The sequence below is a fragment of the Calidris pugnax genome, unplaced genomic scaffold, assembly GCF_001431845.1.
Source record: "Calidris pugnax isolate Ruff unplaced genomic scaffold, ASM143184v1 scaffold356, whole genome shotgun sequence".
NCBI classification, from domain to species: domain Eukaryota; kingdom Metazoa; phylum Chordata; class Aves; order Charadriiformes; family Scolopacidae; genus Calidris; species Calidris pugnax.
In genome coordinates, this window is record NW_015091066.1 from 66,345 (window position 1) to 85,080 (window position 18,736).

General features: G+C 56.6%; 3 protein-coding genes across 3 annotated transcripts in view; all 3 read right to left on the reverse strand.

The window, feature by feature from the left end:
• LOC106896732 (complement C4-B-like) overlaps positions 1 to 2,704 on the reverse strand; it is a 27,265-nt gene extending 24,561 nt beyond the window's left edge. Inside the window, exons 1-5 of the mRNA XM_014956930.1 lie at positions 2,600 to 2,704; positions 1,966 to 2,158; positions 1,570 to 1,747; positions 486 to 556; positions 65 to 153 (exon numbers count right to left, since the gene is read on the reverse strand). Of these exons, the coding sequence (XP_014812416.1) occupies positions 65 to 153; positions 486 to 556; positions 1,570 to 1,747; positions 1,966 to 2,158; positions 2,600 to 2,679 (611 nt within the window). The 5' untranslated portion in view covers positions 2,680 to 2,704. The remainder of the gene's footprint in view (positions 1 to 64; positions 154 to 485; positions 557 to 1,569; positions 1,748 to 1,965; positions 2,159 to 2,599) is intronic.
• An 88-nt stretch (positions 2,705 to 2,792) lies between these two features.
• On the reverse strand, positions 2,793 to 6,113 carry LTB4R (leukotriene B4 receptor). Its single transcript, XM_014956931.1, has 3 exons — positions 6,060 to 6,113; positions 4,592 to 5,574; positions 2,793 to 2,832 (listed from the first exon to the last, which is right to left on the reverse strand). Exons 2-3 carry the CDS (start codon positions 5,551 to 5,553, stop codon positions 2,793 to 2,795), a joined length of 1,002 nt encoding a protein of 333 aa, XP_014812417.1. The 5' UTR covers positions 5,554 to 5,574; positions 6,060 to 6,113.
• A 1,453-nt stretch (positions 6,114 to 7,566) lies between these two features.
• On the reverse strand, positions 7,567 to 11,371 carry LOC106896736 (protein ADP-ribosylarginine hydrolase-like). The gene is made up of 7 exons (XM_014956934.1): positions 11,270 to 11,371; positions 10,975 to 11,201; positions 9,944 to 10,042; positions 9,747 to 9,852; positions 8,941 to 9,020; positions 8,689 to 8,872; positions 7,567 to 8,117 (listed from the first exon to the last, which is right to left on the reverse strand). The coding sequence occupies exons 1-7, from the start codon at positions 11,278 to 11,280 to the stop codon at positions 7,745 to 7,747; spliced, it is 1,080 nt and encodes a 359-aa protein (XP_014812420.1). The 5' UTR covers positions 11,281 to 11,371; the 3' UTR covers positions 7,567 to 7,744.
• Positions 11,372 to 18,736: the final 7,365 nt, after the last annotated feature.

Sequence of the window (18,736 nt, forward strand, 5' to 3'; positions counted from 1 at the left end):
CACTTCACACCACCCCATAGCCCACACTCCTGTAGCCCTCCAGCCCCACGGCGGCCCCACTCACGGAGCAATGTCGGGCAGCACGATCTGGTCACTCAGCACCGGTCCCATGGGCACCCGTTGCCCTTCCCGCACTCGTGCCCCCAGGGGGTTCTGGGACCCAGGGGGCAGGGTGTGATGTGGGGCCCCGACCCACGGCACCCAGGGGGCCACCCACAGCCTGGCCCCGGAGTACTCACTCCAGCCCCATAGGGCTTTCCCATAGGACCACCCCAAACCCATAGGGAGAACCCCATAGCCCCAGCCCCATAGGGACAACCCTATAAGGCCACAGCTGCCACAAGGACAACCCAACCCCATAGGATTTCCCCATAGCCCCAGCCCCATAGGACCTCTGCAGCCCCATAGGCTACACCATAGCCCAGCCCCATAAAACCATCCCATAGGCTGCCCCAACCCCATAGGGCCGCCCCCCAGCCCCTCACCGTGATGGTGACCAGGATGGGCTCCGTGTTTGGGCGCAGGTCGGGGTCCAGGGAGAAGACGCGGAACCGCACTGCGGAGGGGTGGGATCCGTGGGGCAGGGGTATCCGTGGGGCAATTTGTTGTGATTATTGGTGCTTTTGGGGTGATTTGGGTGAGTATGGGGGGAACTTGGAGGCATTTAGGGTGAATTTCTGGGATTTGGGGGAGTTTTGTGTGAATTTTGGTGATTTCAGGGTAATTTGGAGGGATTGGGGGAGTTTTGTTTGATTTTGGGTGTTTTGGGTAAATTTGAGGTTGGTTGAGAGACCTTTGTGGAATTTTTGATTATTTCAAGTTGGATTTGTGGTGATTTCTGAGTGGATTTGGGAAGTTTTGGGTGATTTGGAGCTAATTAGGGCATTTTGGGGGGATTTGGGGTAATTTTGGAGTGATTTGTGGCAATTTGGGGGTAATTTGTGGTTTTGTTGTGATTTTAGTGTATTGGGGAAATTTGGTGGTATATGGTGTAATTTGGGGATATTTGGGATTTGAGGGTGATTTATGGCTATTTCTGGCACTTTGGGGTGTAATTTTGGAGTGATTTTGTCATGATTTTGGTGTTTTGGGGTTTTTGGGTGATTTGGGGGTTATTTTGGGGTAGTTCTTGGTAACTTTTGGTGATTTTGGTATGATTTTGGTGTATTTGGGATAATTTTGGAATGATTTCTGGATTTTGGGGTAATTTGGGGATAATTTAGGGTAAATTTGCTGTGATTTGAGGTGATTTTGTTTGTTGTGATTTTGATATATTTGGGACAATTTTGGGGTAATTTGGGAGCATTTGTGGGTGGTTGTGGGGGTTACTTGGGGATAATTTGGGGTGATTTTTGGTGCTTTGGGGATAATTTTGGGTTCATTTTGGTGGGATTTGTGGGATTTGGAGTAATTTTGGTGTGATTTGGTGTGATTAGTGGTAATTTTGGGGTATTGGGGGTAATTTGAGGTGATCTTGGTATGTTTGGGATAATTGTGGCATGATTTGTTCAATTTGGGGTAATTTTGGGTCTATTTGGGGGGATTTAGGGTGCTGGGGGGGTGTCTCACCTGTCTGCCGTGGAGCATAGAGGGGTTTGTCGGTCTGGAGCAGGAGCACCCCCCGGGGTCCCCCCAGCCCCACACGCACCCTCTGGGGGAGTAAGTGGGGGCTTTGGGCCTCCAGCAGCAGTGTTGGCTCCACGGCGGCCTCCAGCGCCCCACAGCGCCTGGCCTGCTCCGGGGTCACCTGGGGGCAGGGCATCACTGGGACTCGGGGGGCCATGCAGGTCCATGAGGTCCCCCTGCCCCATGGGGACATCTCCATCCCCACACGCCCCCTGCCCCCAACGTGGCCCCCTGCCCCACAGGAATGTCCCCATCCCCACGTGCCCACCACAATGTCCCCTGCCCCATGGGGACGTACCGATGCCCCCTCGCTTCCCTCTGCCCCCCAGATCCCCACACCTCAATGTTCAGGATCTGGCTGAAGTCGTTGTGGGTTCCAAGGTCGAAGCGGACCGGGAGGGCGCAGGGTGTCCCCCCACGGTCACTCTCCCCGGGCCAGGCTGTCACCGTCCCTGTCACTGGCCCCACGGCCGCCACCAGCAGCCCCACAGGGGTCCCCAGGGCCACGAGTCGAGGAGCCACCAGCACCAGCCTGGGGAAGACACAGGCTGCCCCACAGACCCCTCCACCCCAGGAGTGTCTCAGAGCCCCCGCTCCGCCCCTGCCCCACAGGTACCCCACATATGCCTTGATGCTCCCCCCTGCTCCATGGCTGCCCCATAGCTGTGTCATAGCTCCCCCCACCCTGTAGAACCCCCATAGCCCATCTCGGCTCTGTAGCTACCCCATAGCCCTTCACAAACCCCATAGGACCTTAACAGCCCCCCTAGCACCATAGGTGCACCATAGTCACAGCCAGCCCCATAGCTTCTCCCAGCCCCATTGCTGCCCCAGAGCCCTCCATAGTCCCTCAGCCCTATAAGTGCTCCGTAGTCACACTCAGCCCATGTCCCACCTTCCAGCCCCATAGCTGCCCCAGAACCTCCCATAGTCCCTCCAGCCCCATATGCCACCCCAGCCCCATAGTCCCTACTCAGGGTCCTGGGTGCTGCCCCCAAGGAGAGACGGGAGGAGGAGGAGGACAAGGATATCCAATGCCCAACATGGCCCCATGGCAGCGCTGGTGTGGGGCAGCCAGGGCAGGTGGTAGAGGGTGAGTGAGATGGGGATCAATCATTAACCAGGGTTCCCCTGCTGGCTCCACGGCCACTGACCCACGGGTGGGGTCATGTGATTGTGGGGAAATGGCTCTGTGTGATGTGGGGGCTATGGGGCAGGGGGACTCAGTGATGGGGGGCAACAGGGGGTCCTATGGGGTCTGTGAAAACTTATGGGGTGCTATGGGGTTTGCGAGAAGTTTTGGGTCCCCATGGGGTCTGTGAGAAGTTATGGAGCCTCACAAGGTCTGGAGGACAAGGGTTGAACCATGGGATTGAGGCTGAATGTGGTGTGTGAGTCCCACCAGACCCCTCAGGTGACCCTTGGTCTTGGGACACTTCCCTGCGTTGAACCTGCTGAGGTACCTCAGGGCCCATTTCTCCACCTGGTGAGATCCCTCTGGGCAGCTACACAATCCTCTGGGCTCTCAACTTCTCCTCTCAGTTTGGTGTCAAACTGGTGGCAGTGGGACACACACATGCTGTCCCACCAGCCAGACCATGGATAAAGATATGGGGCAGGTATTGACCCACATGGGGTGGGGCCCAGACTCTGTGGTGGAAGGTGTTCAAGGTCCTACTGACCAGCTGGAAGATGACCCTCCAGTGTCTCCATGTGTTCCTCCAGGCTCTACGGGGGTCTCCCCCCTAGAGAGGGCCTAGAGGGCCTCTACTCTCCATCTCCCCACACCTGCTGAGCGAGTGGGGGCTGGGTGTTGTAATCACTGATGATGTCACCTATGAGGTTGCCTGGCAAAACCTCCCTCTCCTACCACCAGGTCATGTCTGATGTCATGTGGAGGTGGCAAATCCATCCTACCCTCCCGCCCCCTTCCCCATCATGTCTCAAACAGGAGCTGCAGTTGGAAGGAGGTGGGATGGGTCCCACCCCACCACAATGTTACCCTGCAACCACACGGTGACACCCTGAGGAGACACTGGTGACCCCCTTGGGATCCCTCGTGGTGACCACTGGGCCATCTCTGCTGATACCTCCAAGGACCCTGTGGGTACTCGCTCCAAATGCCATGGGGACACCCTGGCTGTGGCAGTGACCACACCCACCCACCTCGTGGGAGGTCCCCCTGGTGACAACCCAATGATGCTCCAGGCACCCCAGACTTGTCTGAGACCCTCCCAGTATCCCCTAGTCTCCCCAGAACCAGCCTCCTGAGACCACCCAATCCCCTGCTCTCTCTTCCCACCCTGGACGCCCTGGGTCCCCTCCCAGAGAGAGGGACACAGGTGACATCACCGTCCCAGAGAACCCCTGGGGGGTCCCAAATTGTCGTGTTTCTCCTCCATCCTTCTGTGGTGGGTGACAGGGTGGATGTGGCCACCAAGAGGACATGGGAGGGAGCGAGGGAGGGAGGAAGGGATGAATGGAGAGATCGATGGAGGAAGGGATGGAAGCAGGGATGGAGAGATGGTAGCATGAAGACATGGATGGATAGATGGATGGATGAAGAGGTGGAGGGATCAGGAGAGATGGTAGCATGAAGACATGGATGGATAGATGGATGGATGAAGAGGTGGAGGGATCAAGGGAGGGATGGATGGAGGGAGGTTTAGCGGGTGCAAGAGATGGAGAGATGGATGGAGGGAGAGACGAGGTGGGGGGGGTTGGAGGGGGCTGGAGAGTCAGAGGGATGGAGACATGTATGGAGGAGGGGATGGAGAAACAGAGAAGAGGACAGATAAACAGTGGGAGGGGTTTGTTTTAGGGGTCTCCACTGTGCCCAGCTGCCCCCCTCCCCACACCCTCCCTCCCCATCATGCCCTCCCCCCCTTCCTCTTCCATCATTGTTTCCCCCTCACCCCCTGTTGTCCCTCCCCCCTCCCCTTCCCTCCAGCTCCTTTCTCCCGGCGTGGTCCCCTTGGCTGTGGTCCCTCGGGAGCTGCCAGCAATGGCCGAGATCTCCAGGAGCCGCGGCAGGAGAGACCCCATGGTGCCGTGGCGCAGGCCCCGTCCAGCACAGGCATAGAGGAGGGGGTTCATTGCGCTGCTGAGGAAGGCCAAGGCAGTGGCTGGTGGCCGTGTGGCTTTGGCAGCCACTTCCAAGATCCCCCCATCCCCTTGGAGGACTGCTGCCACCTCCAACAAGCTGGCCAAGTGGTAAGGTCCCCATGTGACGGCGAAGGCCACCACCACAGCAGCCACCAGCCGGAAGGTGTGATGACGCCGGGCCAAGCGGGTCTGGCGTAACCGACAGATCAGTAGCCCGTAGCCGACAGCTATGGTGGTCAACGGTAGGGCCCAACCCAAGATGGTCTCCAGAAGGTTGTGGACCACCAACCAAGCCTTTGTGCCATGCAGCCGCTTGCAGTGCCTGTCCTTCACCTGGTGGAAGGGAATGGATGGGGTGGCCAACACCAAAGCTACCAACCAAGTCACAATTGCTGCTCCATGAGCCAACCTTCCAGCACGGTCACCTGCTGTCACCACCGTCGTCGCTGGCCTGGAGACTACCAAGCACCGATGGAGACCCAGAAAAGCGATGAGGAAAATGCTGACATACATGGCAGCGGCACAGAGGTAGTTGCACCCACGGCAGACGGCCAAACCCATGTTCCATTGGCCAATGCTCAAGGCCCGGATGTAAATGGGACCGGTGAGGAGGGTGACCATGTCGGCCAAGGCCAAGTGGAAGATGAGGAGGACAGGGACGCTGCGCCGGTGGGTGATGGCACAGCTCCAGAGGACGATGGCATTGCCTGGCAGCCCCATCACCACTGCCACCGACAGCAGGGCCAGCCCTACTGCTGCGCCGGGGACAGGGGCAGTGGTGGTGTTGGTGGGGAATGAGGTGTTGGCAGGGAATGAGGACATCAAGGCAGTAGTGAGGAGGGGCTGTGGGGAGAGGAGGAACAGAAGCCTCTGGAAAAAATGCAGGTCTCCCTCCATCCAGACTTCCCTTCCTCCCTCTATCCATCTGTCCATCTACCCTTTCTTCCCTCCTTTCATCTGTCCTTCAGCCCTCTAACCCGACTCCCATCTCACCCTTCCCCATGGCCCCTCCCTTTCTCCTCCATCCCCTACCCCTCCTTCCTTCTCCCCACTCTCTGAAGTCTCCTTCCTTTACCCCTCTTGGCTCTTTCCCACCCAGACCTCCCAGTTACCCCCCTAGATCACCCAGTGGGCCACCACACCATCCATTTTCCCCCCTCAAACCTCCCAGTTTCCACCTCCCCCAGACATCCTAGTTGTCCACCCAGATCTTCCAGTTGGCCCCCTAGACCTCCCAATCACCCTCCAGACCTTCTAGTCATGTCCCCCATATATTTCAGGTGCCCTCCCTCCTCCAAGAACTCCCACTGCAGCCTTCCCTGCTGTACCTTGGGGACTCAAATGTCCTTTCCAGAGCTGCTGGTGGATCCTCAGTGTCCTTGTCACCACCAGTGGCTGTGACCGTTAGGTGCCTCTTCCCCTCCACCAAGCCCCAGGCAGGAAGTGCTCATGCAAGAGGAAGGAGGCAGGAAAACCACGAGGGGATAAAGGGGACGTGGTGGGGGAGGGATGTTGGACCTTAATTTGTATCCTAGGGGGAAGTGACAGGAGTGGTGGCATTGCCCCTGGGAGGAGGTGGTCTGGTTGCTCCATCACATGGTTATGGGGGTGTGGAAAGGACAGGGAAGGTATGGTCATGCATGGTATGGTCAATGTACCTTCTTTTTCCTCCCTCCATCCCTCCCTCCACACCCCTGTCTCATTTTGGCCAAGAAAATGAGGATTTGGACACTGCAAATTATGGTTTTGTCCTCAAAATTGCAGACTGGATGCTTAAAATTTGGCTTTTTTTTTTTTTCCCCTGAAAATGGGACTTTGGAAGCTAAAATGAGATTTTTGTGTCAGGAAATTAGGTTTTGGACACCAGATATTGGGCTTTGGGCTCTCCAAATGAGGCTTTGGGCCTTCAAAATCCGGCTTCCAGCCTTAAAAATTATGTGCTGAGCCCTTAAAAAAGAGTCTTTGGAAATTAAAAATGGGGATTTGTACCATGAAAATGAAACTTTGGGTCCTAAAAAAGACTTTGGGTACTGAAAGCCAGGCAGGCTTGGGCCCCCAAAATGAGAACAACTTAAAATTGGGGGTTTGGGTGGTCAGAAGCACACCCAAGATGTGGCTTCGATCATCAAAAATTACTGGCTGTAGCCTAAAAATGAACTTTGGACCCTGAAAAGGAGACTTTGGACTTTAAATACGACTATTTGAACCCTCAAAACTAGGCTTTGCTGGTTTAAAAATTTGGCTTTTTGTCCTAATCTTGAGACTTTTGTTATAAGAATCAGCATTTGCACTTTAGGAACGCGGGTTTGAACATTAAAAATGAAGGTTTTGACCTCAAAAATGATGCTTTGGGCTGGGGGCCCATCATCCCTTGGATCCATCAGCCTTTGTGGGTCACCTTTGGTGATCATCACTTCTTGGCCTGTCACCCTTAGGGTGTGTTCAACACCTTGGGCCCATCAACCTCAGGCTGTTTAACCTCCAAGGTTGACTGGGGTGACTGACTCTTTGTGCACGTCACCCTGGAGTCCATCACTTTGGGGCCCATGACCCTGGGACCCACCGCCCTGGGGCCCATCATCCTGGGGGTGATCACATTGGGTGCCCATCACCCTGGGGCTCATGATCCTGGGGCTTGCCACCTTGGAGGCCATCAGTCCTGGGCCACCAGTACAAGGGAGCTGGAGTGACTGGGAAAGAGTCCAGTGAAGGGCCCCTGAGATGGCCCATGACTGGGACCTTTTTGGAGGGTCCAGAACTGGTTGGCCTGGAGAAGACTTGTCTGTGAGGGGTCCCACCCAGGGTACAAAACTGGACACAGAGTGAGTTGGGGGGTTGCTTTTTTACTAGGTGAGTGACTGGAACTCCTTGGGGGGGTTCTGGGGTCTCCTGCTGATCCTCAAGGATGCTCCTGAGCCCGCCAGCACCCCATGAGGGTCCCTGCTGCACCCCGAGGACCCACAGAGCCTTTCTCGGCAGGGGGACAGCAGGTGACACTGGGGACATGGGGGGCTCAGCTTGTGCCCCAGGCCAGTGCATGGAGGCGGTGGGCAGCATCACGCAGCCGCCCGCGGTACTCGAGGCCGCGGTGCAGCCCGGGGGAAACGGGCTTCAGCCCCCTCTGCAGCCCCCAGCACCCTGCGGCGATGGTCCCTGTGGAGTCGCTGTCCCCACCATGCAGCACTCCCCTGGCACATAGGTCCTCCCAGGAGCTGCCAGCAGCCAGCAGGGCCTCCAGGGCCACCATGGGTGCGTCGTGACCACTGCGCCCTGCCCATCCGTCCAGTGCCCAGCCCAGGTACACTGCGTCCCGCTCAGCCGGCGATGGAAGGGGTGGCACCTTGGGTGGGCCACCACCCTCCAGAAGCCCCCGGGATTCCAGGTACCTGCAAGGACATGGGGACATTGAGGTCACTGGGGATACTGGTGTCAGCAGGGACACCGGAGACATGGTGATACTGGAGTCATGGGAACACTGGTTTCATCAGGGACATTGGCATCACTGGTGTTACCAGGGACAAGGGGGTAAACAGTGACACAGGGGGGCATAGGGCTGTGGCTCTCCAGCAGACCCTGTGACACCAGGTACCTGTGGGGACACTGGGGACTATTGGGACACCTGGTGGCATCATGGCAGTGGCTGCGGTGGGAACACCAGGGAAAACAAGGGACACAGGTCGAGGGTTGGGGGGTGGCCTTGGGCTGCATTCCCACAGCTGAGGATGACAGCACTGGTGGTGATAAGGGGACACTGGTGACCCTGCAGACAGACTAGGCACCAGGGTCAGCGGTGACCCCAGGGACAGTGGGCAGGGGACACAGGGACATTGAGGCACTGGGGCAGAGCAGTGACACCAGTACGGGGTACCACCAGGACTGGGGGAGAACCTTGTGGGCACCAGTGACCTCCCAGTATCCTCATCAGCCCCTCCCAGTGACACCCCCCCAGAACCTCACCGGTGCCAGGCATCCCCGAAGAAGGGCCAGGCAGCAGCGTTGTCCCCAACGGCCACCCCAGTGCTTTCCACGTACTCCCAGGCAAGGGGCAGGACCCGCAGCAGCTCGGCCCCCCAGCGCTCCGGGGGCTCACCCCGAGCCCCCAGTGCCCCAAAGAGGGCCACGGCCAGCGCCCCGAGGTACCCTGCAGGGACAGGGGTCTCAGCAGGGCTCCAGCGTCCCCTCCTCCCCTGTCCCCTCTCTGGCACCCACCGGTGGGATGGTGGTGGGTCATGCGCCCACTCTCGATGCTCACTCGGATCAGCGTCGGCAGCTCCGAGGCCCGTGGGTACCTACGGTGGCTCCAGCTCTGTCCCTGTCCTCCCCTGTCGCCGTCCCCATCTGACCACCCTTGTCCCTGCTGTCATTGTCCCCGCTGGCCCCACCACCTCCTCACAACTGCCTGGTGACCCTATGTCCCCTGCTCCCTGTTACTGTCCTCATGTGCTCTGTCTCCCAGGACTCCCTGTCCCCACTCCCTCATCTCACAGACCCCCCATACCTCCTGTCCCCAGCACCACCATATCCCCAGTCCCTGGTCCTTGTCCTGTCCAGCTCCAACATCTCCCGGTGTCCCCATCCTCCCCCGTTTCCCCATCCCCTTGTCCCCATCCCCTGCATCTCCCCACCATCCTCCATATCCCCACCACCCTCCATATCCCCATCACCCTTCAATTCCCCACCCTGATGTGTACCCACCCCCCCACCATGTCCCCTGTGTCCCCATTCCCACACAGGTCTCCTTTCCCCCCTTTTGTTACCATTCCCCCCATGTCCCCCATGTCCCCATTCTCCTCATGTCCCCATGCCTGCCATATTCCCATCCCCTCTGTATCCCTGTTCCCCCCCACTGTGTCCCCAAGCTCCATGTCCTCATGCCTTGTGTCACTGTTACCCCCCCATCGCCTCGTGTCCCCTTCCTTCTCGTTCTCACACCCTCATGTCTCAGTCTCCCAAGTCCTGGCCCCGCTGTGTCCCCATTCCCATGTGCCCCCATCTCCCCGTGTCCCTGTCCCCACCTGAGGCCGATGGCCAGGCTGCGCATAGCGGCCCCACAGCCGGTGCCTTTGGGGTTGAAGGGGATGCGATAGCCCTCGGGCTCCCCTGGCCGCAGCTGCGAAGTGCCTGAGGGGAGGTTGAGGGCGTGAGACCCCCTGACACCACCTGACCCACCCCAGCCCCTCGGGGGGTGCCATGCCCCGCTCCCCCGACTCACCCAGGATGCTGGTGGGCCCTGGCTTGCGACCCTCCATGTCACCCATGGCGGCCACGTAGCGGCGAGCCAGCTCCTGCAGGAGGGGTTCCCCCTCCAGGCCTGGGGAGGAACGGTGAGTGAGGACCCCTCTGGGTCACCCAAATTCGAGGGGAGGGAGAGGCCCCCACCCCTCCCCTAAAATGCACCCCTGAAAAAAACTTAAGGCAAAGAGGAATAAGTTATCCCCTTCCTTCCCCCCCTCCCCCCACCTCCTGCATTGCACCATCCCCAACACTGCCTCACAGACACCCCAAAACTGAGGGGGAAAGAGGACGTTCCCCTACAGACCTCAGAAGTGGAGGAAAAAGGCTCCCCCCACCATGGGCTAAAAAACCCAAGGTGAAGGGTGATTCCCTCCCCCAACACCCCCAACTGGAAGGGAAATGGGAAAACATCCACAAACATCCCAAAACGTGGATGGAGAAACAAGGCATCCTCCTCCTGAGCATCCCAAATTAGGTGGGAAAGGGATGATTTCCCCCCCAGATTCTTGGGCCCCAAAAATTGGGAGGGGGAAATGGTGCCCACCCCACACCCAATATGGCAGGAATGGGAACGCAAACTGTGGGGAAAAATAGGACACCCTCCACCCCCTGGGGAGAAATGGGGACCCCCTCCATTTTATTTTTGGGGAAATAGGGAGTCTCTAAAAGGAGGGGGGATTAGGATGTCCCCACGCTCCCTCCAGGGCTGGTCAGGGACCTCCAAGGGCCCCTCCCAGTGACCCTCCTGTTTGGGTTTGGGGTACAATGGGAACACCTCAAACCCTCTCAGACACCCCCTTCCCCTCACTCTGAGCAGCTCAGAGGCATAAAGAGGACACCCCAACTTCCCTTTGGACCTCCCCATACAGCCCGCGGGTACAAAGGGAACCCTCAGCACCCCCTCAGACCCCACCATGGGGACACAATCCCCTGGGGACCCTCCCCTGTGTCTGGAGGGGTGCGATGGAACACACTTCCCTCCCCCACCCCCCAATCTCTCCATCTAACCTGTGGCGAGGCCCTCAGCAGTGGCGAGGTGGAGGACGGTGTCATCACTGACAGGCCACTCGGGGGGCTCAAGGGAGATGGTCTCCAGCCCCCCCAGCTCAGCCAGCTCGGCGTGGATCTGGGATCCTGAGGTGCAGTATTCCCAACGAGCTCCCCGGTACCCCAGCGCGTCCCCCACCCCACTCAGCACCATCGCCGCTTCGTAGGCTTCCACCGGGGGAGGCACCCTGGGGAGAAAATGGGGGTTCAGGTGGTGCGGGGTTGTGGGGTGCTGGGGACCCCTGGGGACACTCACATCTCCTCCATTGCAGTGGCAGCTGGGGATGCCCATCAGTTCCAGGGCACAGGGCCAGTACTGGCCGGAGGCCCTTAAGGTGGATGACACCCCAGGGGCCAGAGGGGGGACACAGAGGCACTGTCCCCATGGCGATGAGGATGAGGGACCCCATGACTTCTGTCCCTGGGAGGCAACAGGGAAGGGAAAGGCTCCAGGGGCCTCCAAAATGTGCTGAGGGGACACCGGGAGCTCCCAGAGGGACGTGGAGGAGGGATCCAAAGAGGACCGGGGGTACCCAAAGGGACATGAAGGGGAACACTAAGGGGACCAGGGGGCACCCAAAACAAGGAGACAGGGGATACCCAAAGGGACCTGAGGGGTATCCCAAAGGGACATGGGAGCACATGGGGGGCACACAGGAGGCAGCCAAAAGCGGGGGGTGGGGGGGTGGGTTGTGGTCACCAAAGGGAATATTCAGAGGGAACAGAGGCCTCAGAAGGACTTGGGGACACCGAGGCTGGGTTTAAGCAGGTCCCAGGGAAAGGAGGGGACAAGGGAAAAAGGGGCATCCCCCCAGAGATATGTATTTTGACCCTGAGACATATTTTGGGGTGAAATCCCGTAAATCACGACTGCCTGGGCTCCCTCCGGGGCAGGGCACTGAGGCTTGCAGTGAATGGACTTGCAGCCCAAGTGGGATTGGCTCCCGCCTAAAAACCTGCTGGATTTTGCTCTTCAAAATGAGTAAAATTAATGTTTGGTGGTGGGCAGCGAGCAGTTAAAAGAAGTCCTTAAATTTCCGAGCCCTAATTACCGAGTCAGCAGCAAGGCCTTGGCGCGGGTCCAAGGAAAGTCTCAGAAAAGTGCAGCGTCTGGCTTTCCAGCACAAGGTTTTCATTCTTTTTTTTTTCTGTATTTTTCAACCAGATTATGCAAAGAGAGACACAAACCTATGATCTGTTGGTAAAAAGCGCATTGGGGTGCGTGTTAGGGTGTGGGTAGTAAAATAGGTAAGGAGGTTTAAATTTCTTTGTCAATTTGGAAAAATAATTTAAAAATAACCACAAGTCGGCACTGGGGGAGAAAGTGGGTGCGAGCTGGGCACACCCCGAGTCCTGCCAGCAGGGATGTTCCCCCCAGTTGCTGGGGGGAGTGGCAGGAGGGCACAAGGAGGGGGCCCAAAAGTCCAGCAGGCAGCAATGGTTGGGGGGGGGACGATGCGCTTGCCGATGGCCAGTGCGGGTGGCAGGCGGGCACGAGTGAGGTGCCCCCCAAGTCCTGGGGGGAGGGAGAGCGGGATGCCACCCGATGGTGGTGGAAGGCAGGCACAAGTGGGGTGCACCCTGAGTCCTGCATGAGGGGACATGCCCCCCAACAGCTGGGGGGTGTTGTGTGTGGCAGGCAGGCTGATATACATCCCCTTGGGAACAGCTCTGTGGCCACCAACGAGATCCCTGTGGCCACCAGTGAGGTCCCAGTGGCAACTGGTGATGTGCCCATGACCACTAGCTACTTTCCAGTGGCTACCTGCGGTTCCTTGTGGCCACAAGTTATGTCCCTGTTGCTGCCAGCGAGGTCCCCTGGCCACCAGTAGGGTCCTGTGGCCACCCAGTTGCCCTGAGCAGGATCACTGAGGCCACTTGTGGGTACTGGTGGCCACAAGTGATATTCCTGTGGCCACTGCTGAGGTACCAGGGGCCACAAGTGAGACCCCCACAGCCATATGGGATCCCTATGGCAACAGGGACACGGGCACATGGTGCCAGTTCAGGTGCTCTGGGATCAGGCAGCTTGCAAGGGGCTCTGGTCTCCAGCAGGTCCTCTGAGACAACGGCCAGTGAAGGCATTGTTTTCGGAGACACTGGGTCCTCTGGAGGTACCACTGACTGTCAGAGAGAGCAGAGCTGCCTGAAAAACTCAGAAGTTGCAACACATTTGTCAACACCTTCTACAACTACTCGAAAGGACATTGTAGAGAGGTTGGTGCTAGTCTCTTCTCCCAGGCAATTAGTGATAAACAAGAGGGAATGCCTTCAAGTTGCAACAGGGTAGGTTTCAAGTGAAGCTTAGGAACCAGTTTTTCACAGAAAGAGTGGTCAGAGAGTGGAAGAGGCTGCCCAGGGAGGTGGTTGAGTCACCATCCTTGGATGTGTTTAAGAGTCGTTTGGATGTGGTGTTGGGGGATATGGTGTAGGGGAGAACTTTGTAGAGTAGGGTAGATGGTTGGACTCAATGGTCCCGAGGGTCTTTTCCAACCTAAAGGATTCTACGATGTGTGGATGGATGGCTGGATGGATGATGGGATGATGGGATGATGGGCTAATGGAAAAGGGTCCGTGGAGAGATGGGTGCTATGCTGAATGGTAGGATAGGCAGAGAGGAGCATGAAGGTGGATGAAGAGATGGCTAGATGGAGAGGCGTGTAGATGTTGCTGGCCTGCATTGTGCCCTGTGTGTTGCAGCTGCGGCCGAGCCAGAGGAGGAAGCCCCATCGCAGCCAATCCTGGGCGAGCTGAGGGCCTCCCAGGTGACCCCCGAGTCGGTGCAGCTGGAGTGGAGCGTCCCCGAGGGCACCTTTGACTCCTTCACGGTGCAGTACAGGGATGCCCAAGGGCAGCCGCAGGTGCTGCCCGTGGACGGTGGTTTGCGCACGGTGACCGTGCCTGGGCTGTCCCCGTCGCGGCGCTACAAGTTCAACCTGTACGGGGTGTGGGGTCGGAAACGTCTGGGCCCCATCTCCACGGACGCTGTCACAGGTGAGGGGGCTGTGGGCAGGCTGTGGAGCGTGGCTTTGGGATGTGGCAGGAGCGTGGTCAGGGTGATTTGGGATGATTGGATGGATGGATGGCTAGACCTTATAACAAATGGCTGGGTGACGACTTGGTTGGTGTAATGGACGGAGACCGTGATGGATGAATGAATGGAGACCTTGAAGTATGGACAACTGGGTGGATGGATGAATGAATATGTGGACGGACGGAAGTATGGATGAGCAGTTGGATGATTGTGCATCTTGTTCAGTGTAATTCCAAGGGTCTTTTCCAACCAATTCTATGAGTCTAACATAACCTCAGCAGCTGAAACAGTTGGACACTTCAAATAAAATGTCTGTTTCCCATGGGCTCAAAATGAAGAGGTATTGGGAAGTGCACTGATGGCAAGAGGAGAGCTATTGACCTTCCATTCTACCTGCATTGCCAGTGCTCTCTAGATCAGGCTGTGCATTTCATCCCCCTCATCTTCCATGTATTTCCACCACTCCCAACTACACTAACCATGGCTGAAGGTACCTTTCCAGCAGCGCAGAAGCACTGGCGATTGCTCTCGAGATTTCCCTTCCCCTTCGATCATTCAGACACCTCTCAACAATCCAGTGGCTAATTTGAGCTTCTGGGAGTTAAATCCTTTCCTGTTTTTCAGTACTCTGCCTATTTTTTTCTTTACAATTTAGTTGTGCTTATTTGATAATTTTTCATCTCTGTAAAATATTTCCTTCATGGTTATGCCTTGTGGAAAGTGAACCTCATTGGTGGCACCTTGTACTTGGCACACAGTTGACGAGTGTGTTTTATTTAATGGTGAATCCTATAAGGTTTTTTTGCTAAAAAATAAGAAACTCCCTCTTTGCTGTTGTGCAGTACCTTGTAGTATGAATGAGTCCCTCTGAGGGCAAACACTGACAGAGCCTCCCCAGGGACTTGTTAGAGCAGAGAACAGGAGGCCATGATTGCAGGAAGGCAAAGGTGCTGTGCAGGCAGCTCAGGTGCTGAGGAAACCCTGGCTTTGTTTGATGAAGCAGAAAGGCCAAACCCTGACCCCAGGCCCTGGGAAGGCAGACCTTGTCCCTCACACATGGCTCAGGGCTCTTCCTGGGGAGCAGGATGCTGAGGGAAGAACGCTGGTGTGAGAGTTCCCAGCCTTGCTGGGTGTGTGCAAGGAGGAAATGAGCTCCACCATCCCCCCCTGCCCCCCAGGTGCCTTGGAACAACATGTCTCCTCGTAGGCCTTAGTGGCAGACACCATTGCCATAGCCAACAGGACAAACACTTGAGTTCTCCTGGTGACTTCCAGCCCCTCCAGTGCCTTTTGCCTTCTCCTCCACAGTTTGTCCTACGCTGTCCAACAGCTGCTTCTCTTTCCCTGCAGGCTGGAGACGATCATCTCACTTCCTTCCCTTGCTCTCACCCTGGCAGTTCCAGATATTCACAGGCATCTGTCCACCTTCACACTCTCTTCCTTGAGACACAAAGAGATGGATTCATCTCATATTCCTTCCGGATGGCTTCTCACACCACAGCACTGCACTTGCAGGGACATTTCTTCCACCTCATGTCCACTTTCCACATTCCAAGCTGCACTGTCTGGCAGTGTTTCTCTCCCCTGCGGTTTCCTACCTCCTTTCACCTGACCAGGCAGAAGCAGCCTCACCATGATCTCCCAGGGCTGCTGGTCTTTCAGCTTCTCAGATAGACAAGATCAAGCTGTATGCCTGTTGCTGTTCCTCCACGTACAAAGGCGTGACAACCAACATATGAGCCCCCTTCTCAGAGTGAGCCTCGGTCCTACAGCAGAGGGATCTCCCTGCCTATGTGCCAACCAGGTGCCTTCTGCTGCCTGTCAGAGACACTGCCAGATAGGAGCTCAAAAGCACAGAGCCCTGTCATGAGTCCAGGGCCGACCCATCAGCTTTTCAGAAAGAAGTGACATCACAGTCCCTTCCCAGCCACGTTCCTGCTTTTGGCCTGTCCCCTCCAGAGGCAAAAGTGACCTCACAGATCCCTTCACAGCCACTGGCTTCCTTCTAGATGGTGAATTCCTGAGACACAATTGACCACATGATTCAGAATTCAAGCATTAAACTACTTTTGGCCTGGTCCCTGAGCTCTGGGGAGATGCTTCATCAAATTAATCTCACAGATTTTCTACCAACACTTTGAGTGGATAAACGTTCCTCAGAGGAACTACTGTATTTATACGGGTGCAATTTGTATCTCTACTTCTGCCTCCCTGTTGCTTCTTCTTCCTCTGTCTGTTCTGTCTCCAAGGAAAGGTGTTCCAAAATGGCGGTCAAGGCCTGGAAACTGAAGGGTGAAAGCAGTATGTGGCTGCCAGGAGAACTTTGTACCACAGGTAACATTTGAACTTATCATTCAGCCAACTCCCGACCCTACTGTTGTCTAAGAAGCATGTGGAGAAGGCCTTCAGACTGCCCACAGTAGGTGGGAGAGCTTCTGCAGGGTGTCAGCTCTGACGCACACAAAGGATGCCAGGATGAACAGGAGGGGGAAGACTGGATCTAAAATGCGGGTTATGAGAGTAAAGTCCATGAGTATCGTGGTTTCAGTGGTTCCAGCAGTGGGGAAAGACCACCAAAGAATCATCAGGTACAGGGACCCCAAAAGTTTCCTGGGACAAGAACAAATATTCCTGTAGATAACAGAAACTCCCAAAGCCAAAGTGCATCTATCTTCAGGACACAAACTTTCCAGTTCATGAGTCTTGCAGAGAGCAGGGGGTGGCATTGAGCCCTGCTCTCTCCAACCCCTCTGCTCATTGTAAGATGTGGCAACATGAGGAAACACTCCGTACACACAAAAGGTGCAGGAAATAGCACTACCATTTCGGTGAGCAGAGATTGTGCTGTCCCCAGTCAGGGGACAGACAGGGTGGTGGAGCTGTAGCTGCTTTCACAGTTTTCCAGTATAAGCCCCAAGATGAGGAGTGTGTTCCCAGCCACAGGGATGGGGCAAGCCATGAGAGAGAAGAGGAAGATATTTTTCCGATGATTGGGGACATTCCCTATTCCAATTAATGGAAACAGTATTGATGATGACAGATTTTCCTAGTCCCCCCTTTTCCATGGAAAGTTTTAGGTCTTCTTGTCCCCTCTCTCCTGGGAGCACACCTACAAGTGAGAGCATTTGCTTCCCTGTTTGCTGCTTAAAGAAACTGTGAAGGACCTTCAGAGAGGTGAAACATGGAGGGGTGTGAGCCTCTGACTGCATTCTTGCTCCCTCTACATGCTCTGTCCTTTGTGAAAGGTGACAAATGTCATCTTGTAGAGGGCAATCCTCCTCATGCCTGCAGAACCCACTCTGACTGCACAGGTAAGATGCTCCACAGACCTGCTTCTTTCACCCTGTGCAATGAAAGGGACAGGCCATGAAGAGAGGTGAGGGGGAGGTAGCACAGAGGGGTATTTGCAATGTCCCGGACAAAGCAGGTGAGAGAAATGTCCTGGGGGCAGTTCCTGGTGTCAAACAGTAATGCCAGGGCTCTGACAGGGCTGTTCAGAGACACGAGTCCTTCCCTGGCACAGGCAGAGGCCCTGAGAAGACTCCCTGGCCTCCTGTGGCCATCCCCAGAGGCTGCAGCCCCTCAGCCCTGTGGGGTGTCTCCTGCTCTTCACCTCTCTTAGATGCCCCACGGCTGAGGAATAGACATGTGGACATGTTCAAGGAAGCCCAAGGAAGCTCGGCGAAGCGGCGGCAGCACCGGCAGCAAAGACTCCCTGGCCTCCTGTGGCCATCCCCAGAGGCTGCAGCCCCTCAGCCCTGTGGGGTGTCTCCTGCTCTTCACCTCTCTTAGATGCCCCACGGCTGAGGAATAGACATGTGGACATGTTCAAGGAAGCCCAAGGAAGCTCGGCGAAGCGGCGGCAGCACCGGCAGCAGCGGCAGCAGCAGCGGCAATGACGAGACCCGAGGTGAGCCCGGGGAGAGGGTTGGATCCCGCTGTACAGAGGGGTTTCCGAGCTCAGGGACCCCCAGCTCACAGCCCCAGCCCCAGCGGGAACCCGGAAGCCCGCAACAACCAATCAGGAGCGGAGGGGGCGTGGCCAGGAGTCAGGCGGAGATTTAAACGCGGCAGGAGCAGGCCCTCGGGCGCTTGGCGAAGCGGCGGCAGCAGCCTCACAGGAGTGCGGCGCGTGACAGGTGAGTTCAGGCAGGCCCGGCCTTCTCAGTAACGAGAGCTGAGCAGTGCGTGCAACTTTGGGCAGCAAAGAGATAAAACCATGGTTACAACTCGGCAGAAGGCTGTTAAAAAAAATGAGCGTGCCCTAACAGAGGCCCCACACAAACATGCAGGCACCCAGGCAACGGGCTGCAGTGAGTGCTGGAGCCTGGCACTTGCACTGGAAGGCTGTGGAGTCAACACCTGTGTGAGGTGTGAGCAGATCAATGATCTGCTTAGTCTAGTGGCTGAACTGAAGGACGAGGTGGCTGAACTGAAGGAAGAGGTGGAAAGACTAAGGTCTATAAGGGAAAGTGAAAGAGAGTTGGATTTGTTGTGCGAGGCTCTGCAGATCCCCTCAGGAGAGGGAGGTGACCCAACGAGCAGAGGGGAATGGACACAGGTGCCCGGTAGGAGAGGCAAGGAAAACCTCTCACAGCCCCCCTCACCCTTCCAGTTGCCCTTGCACAACAAGTATGGTGCACTGGAGGTTGAGGGAGAGGCAAATGAGAAAGTAGAAGAAACATCATC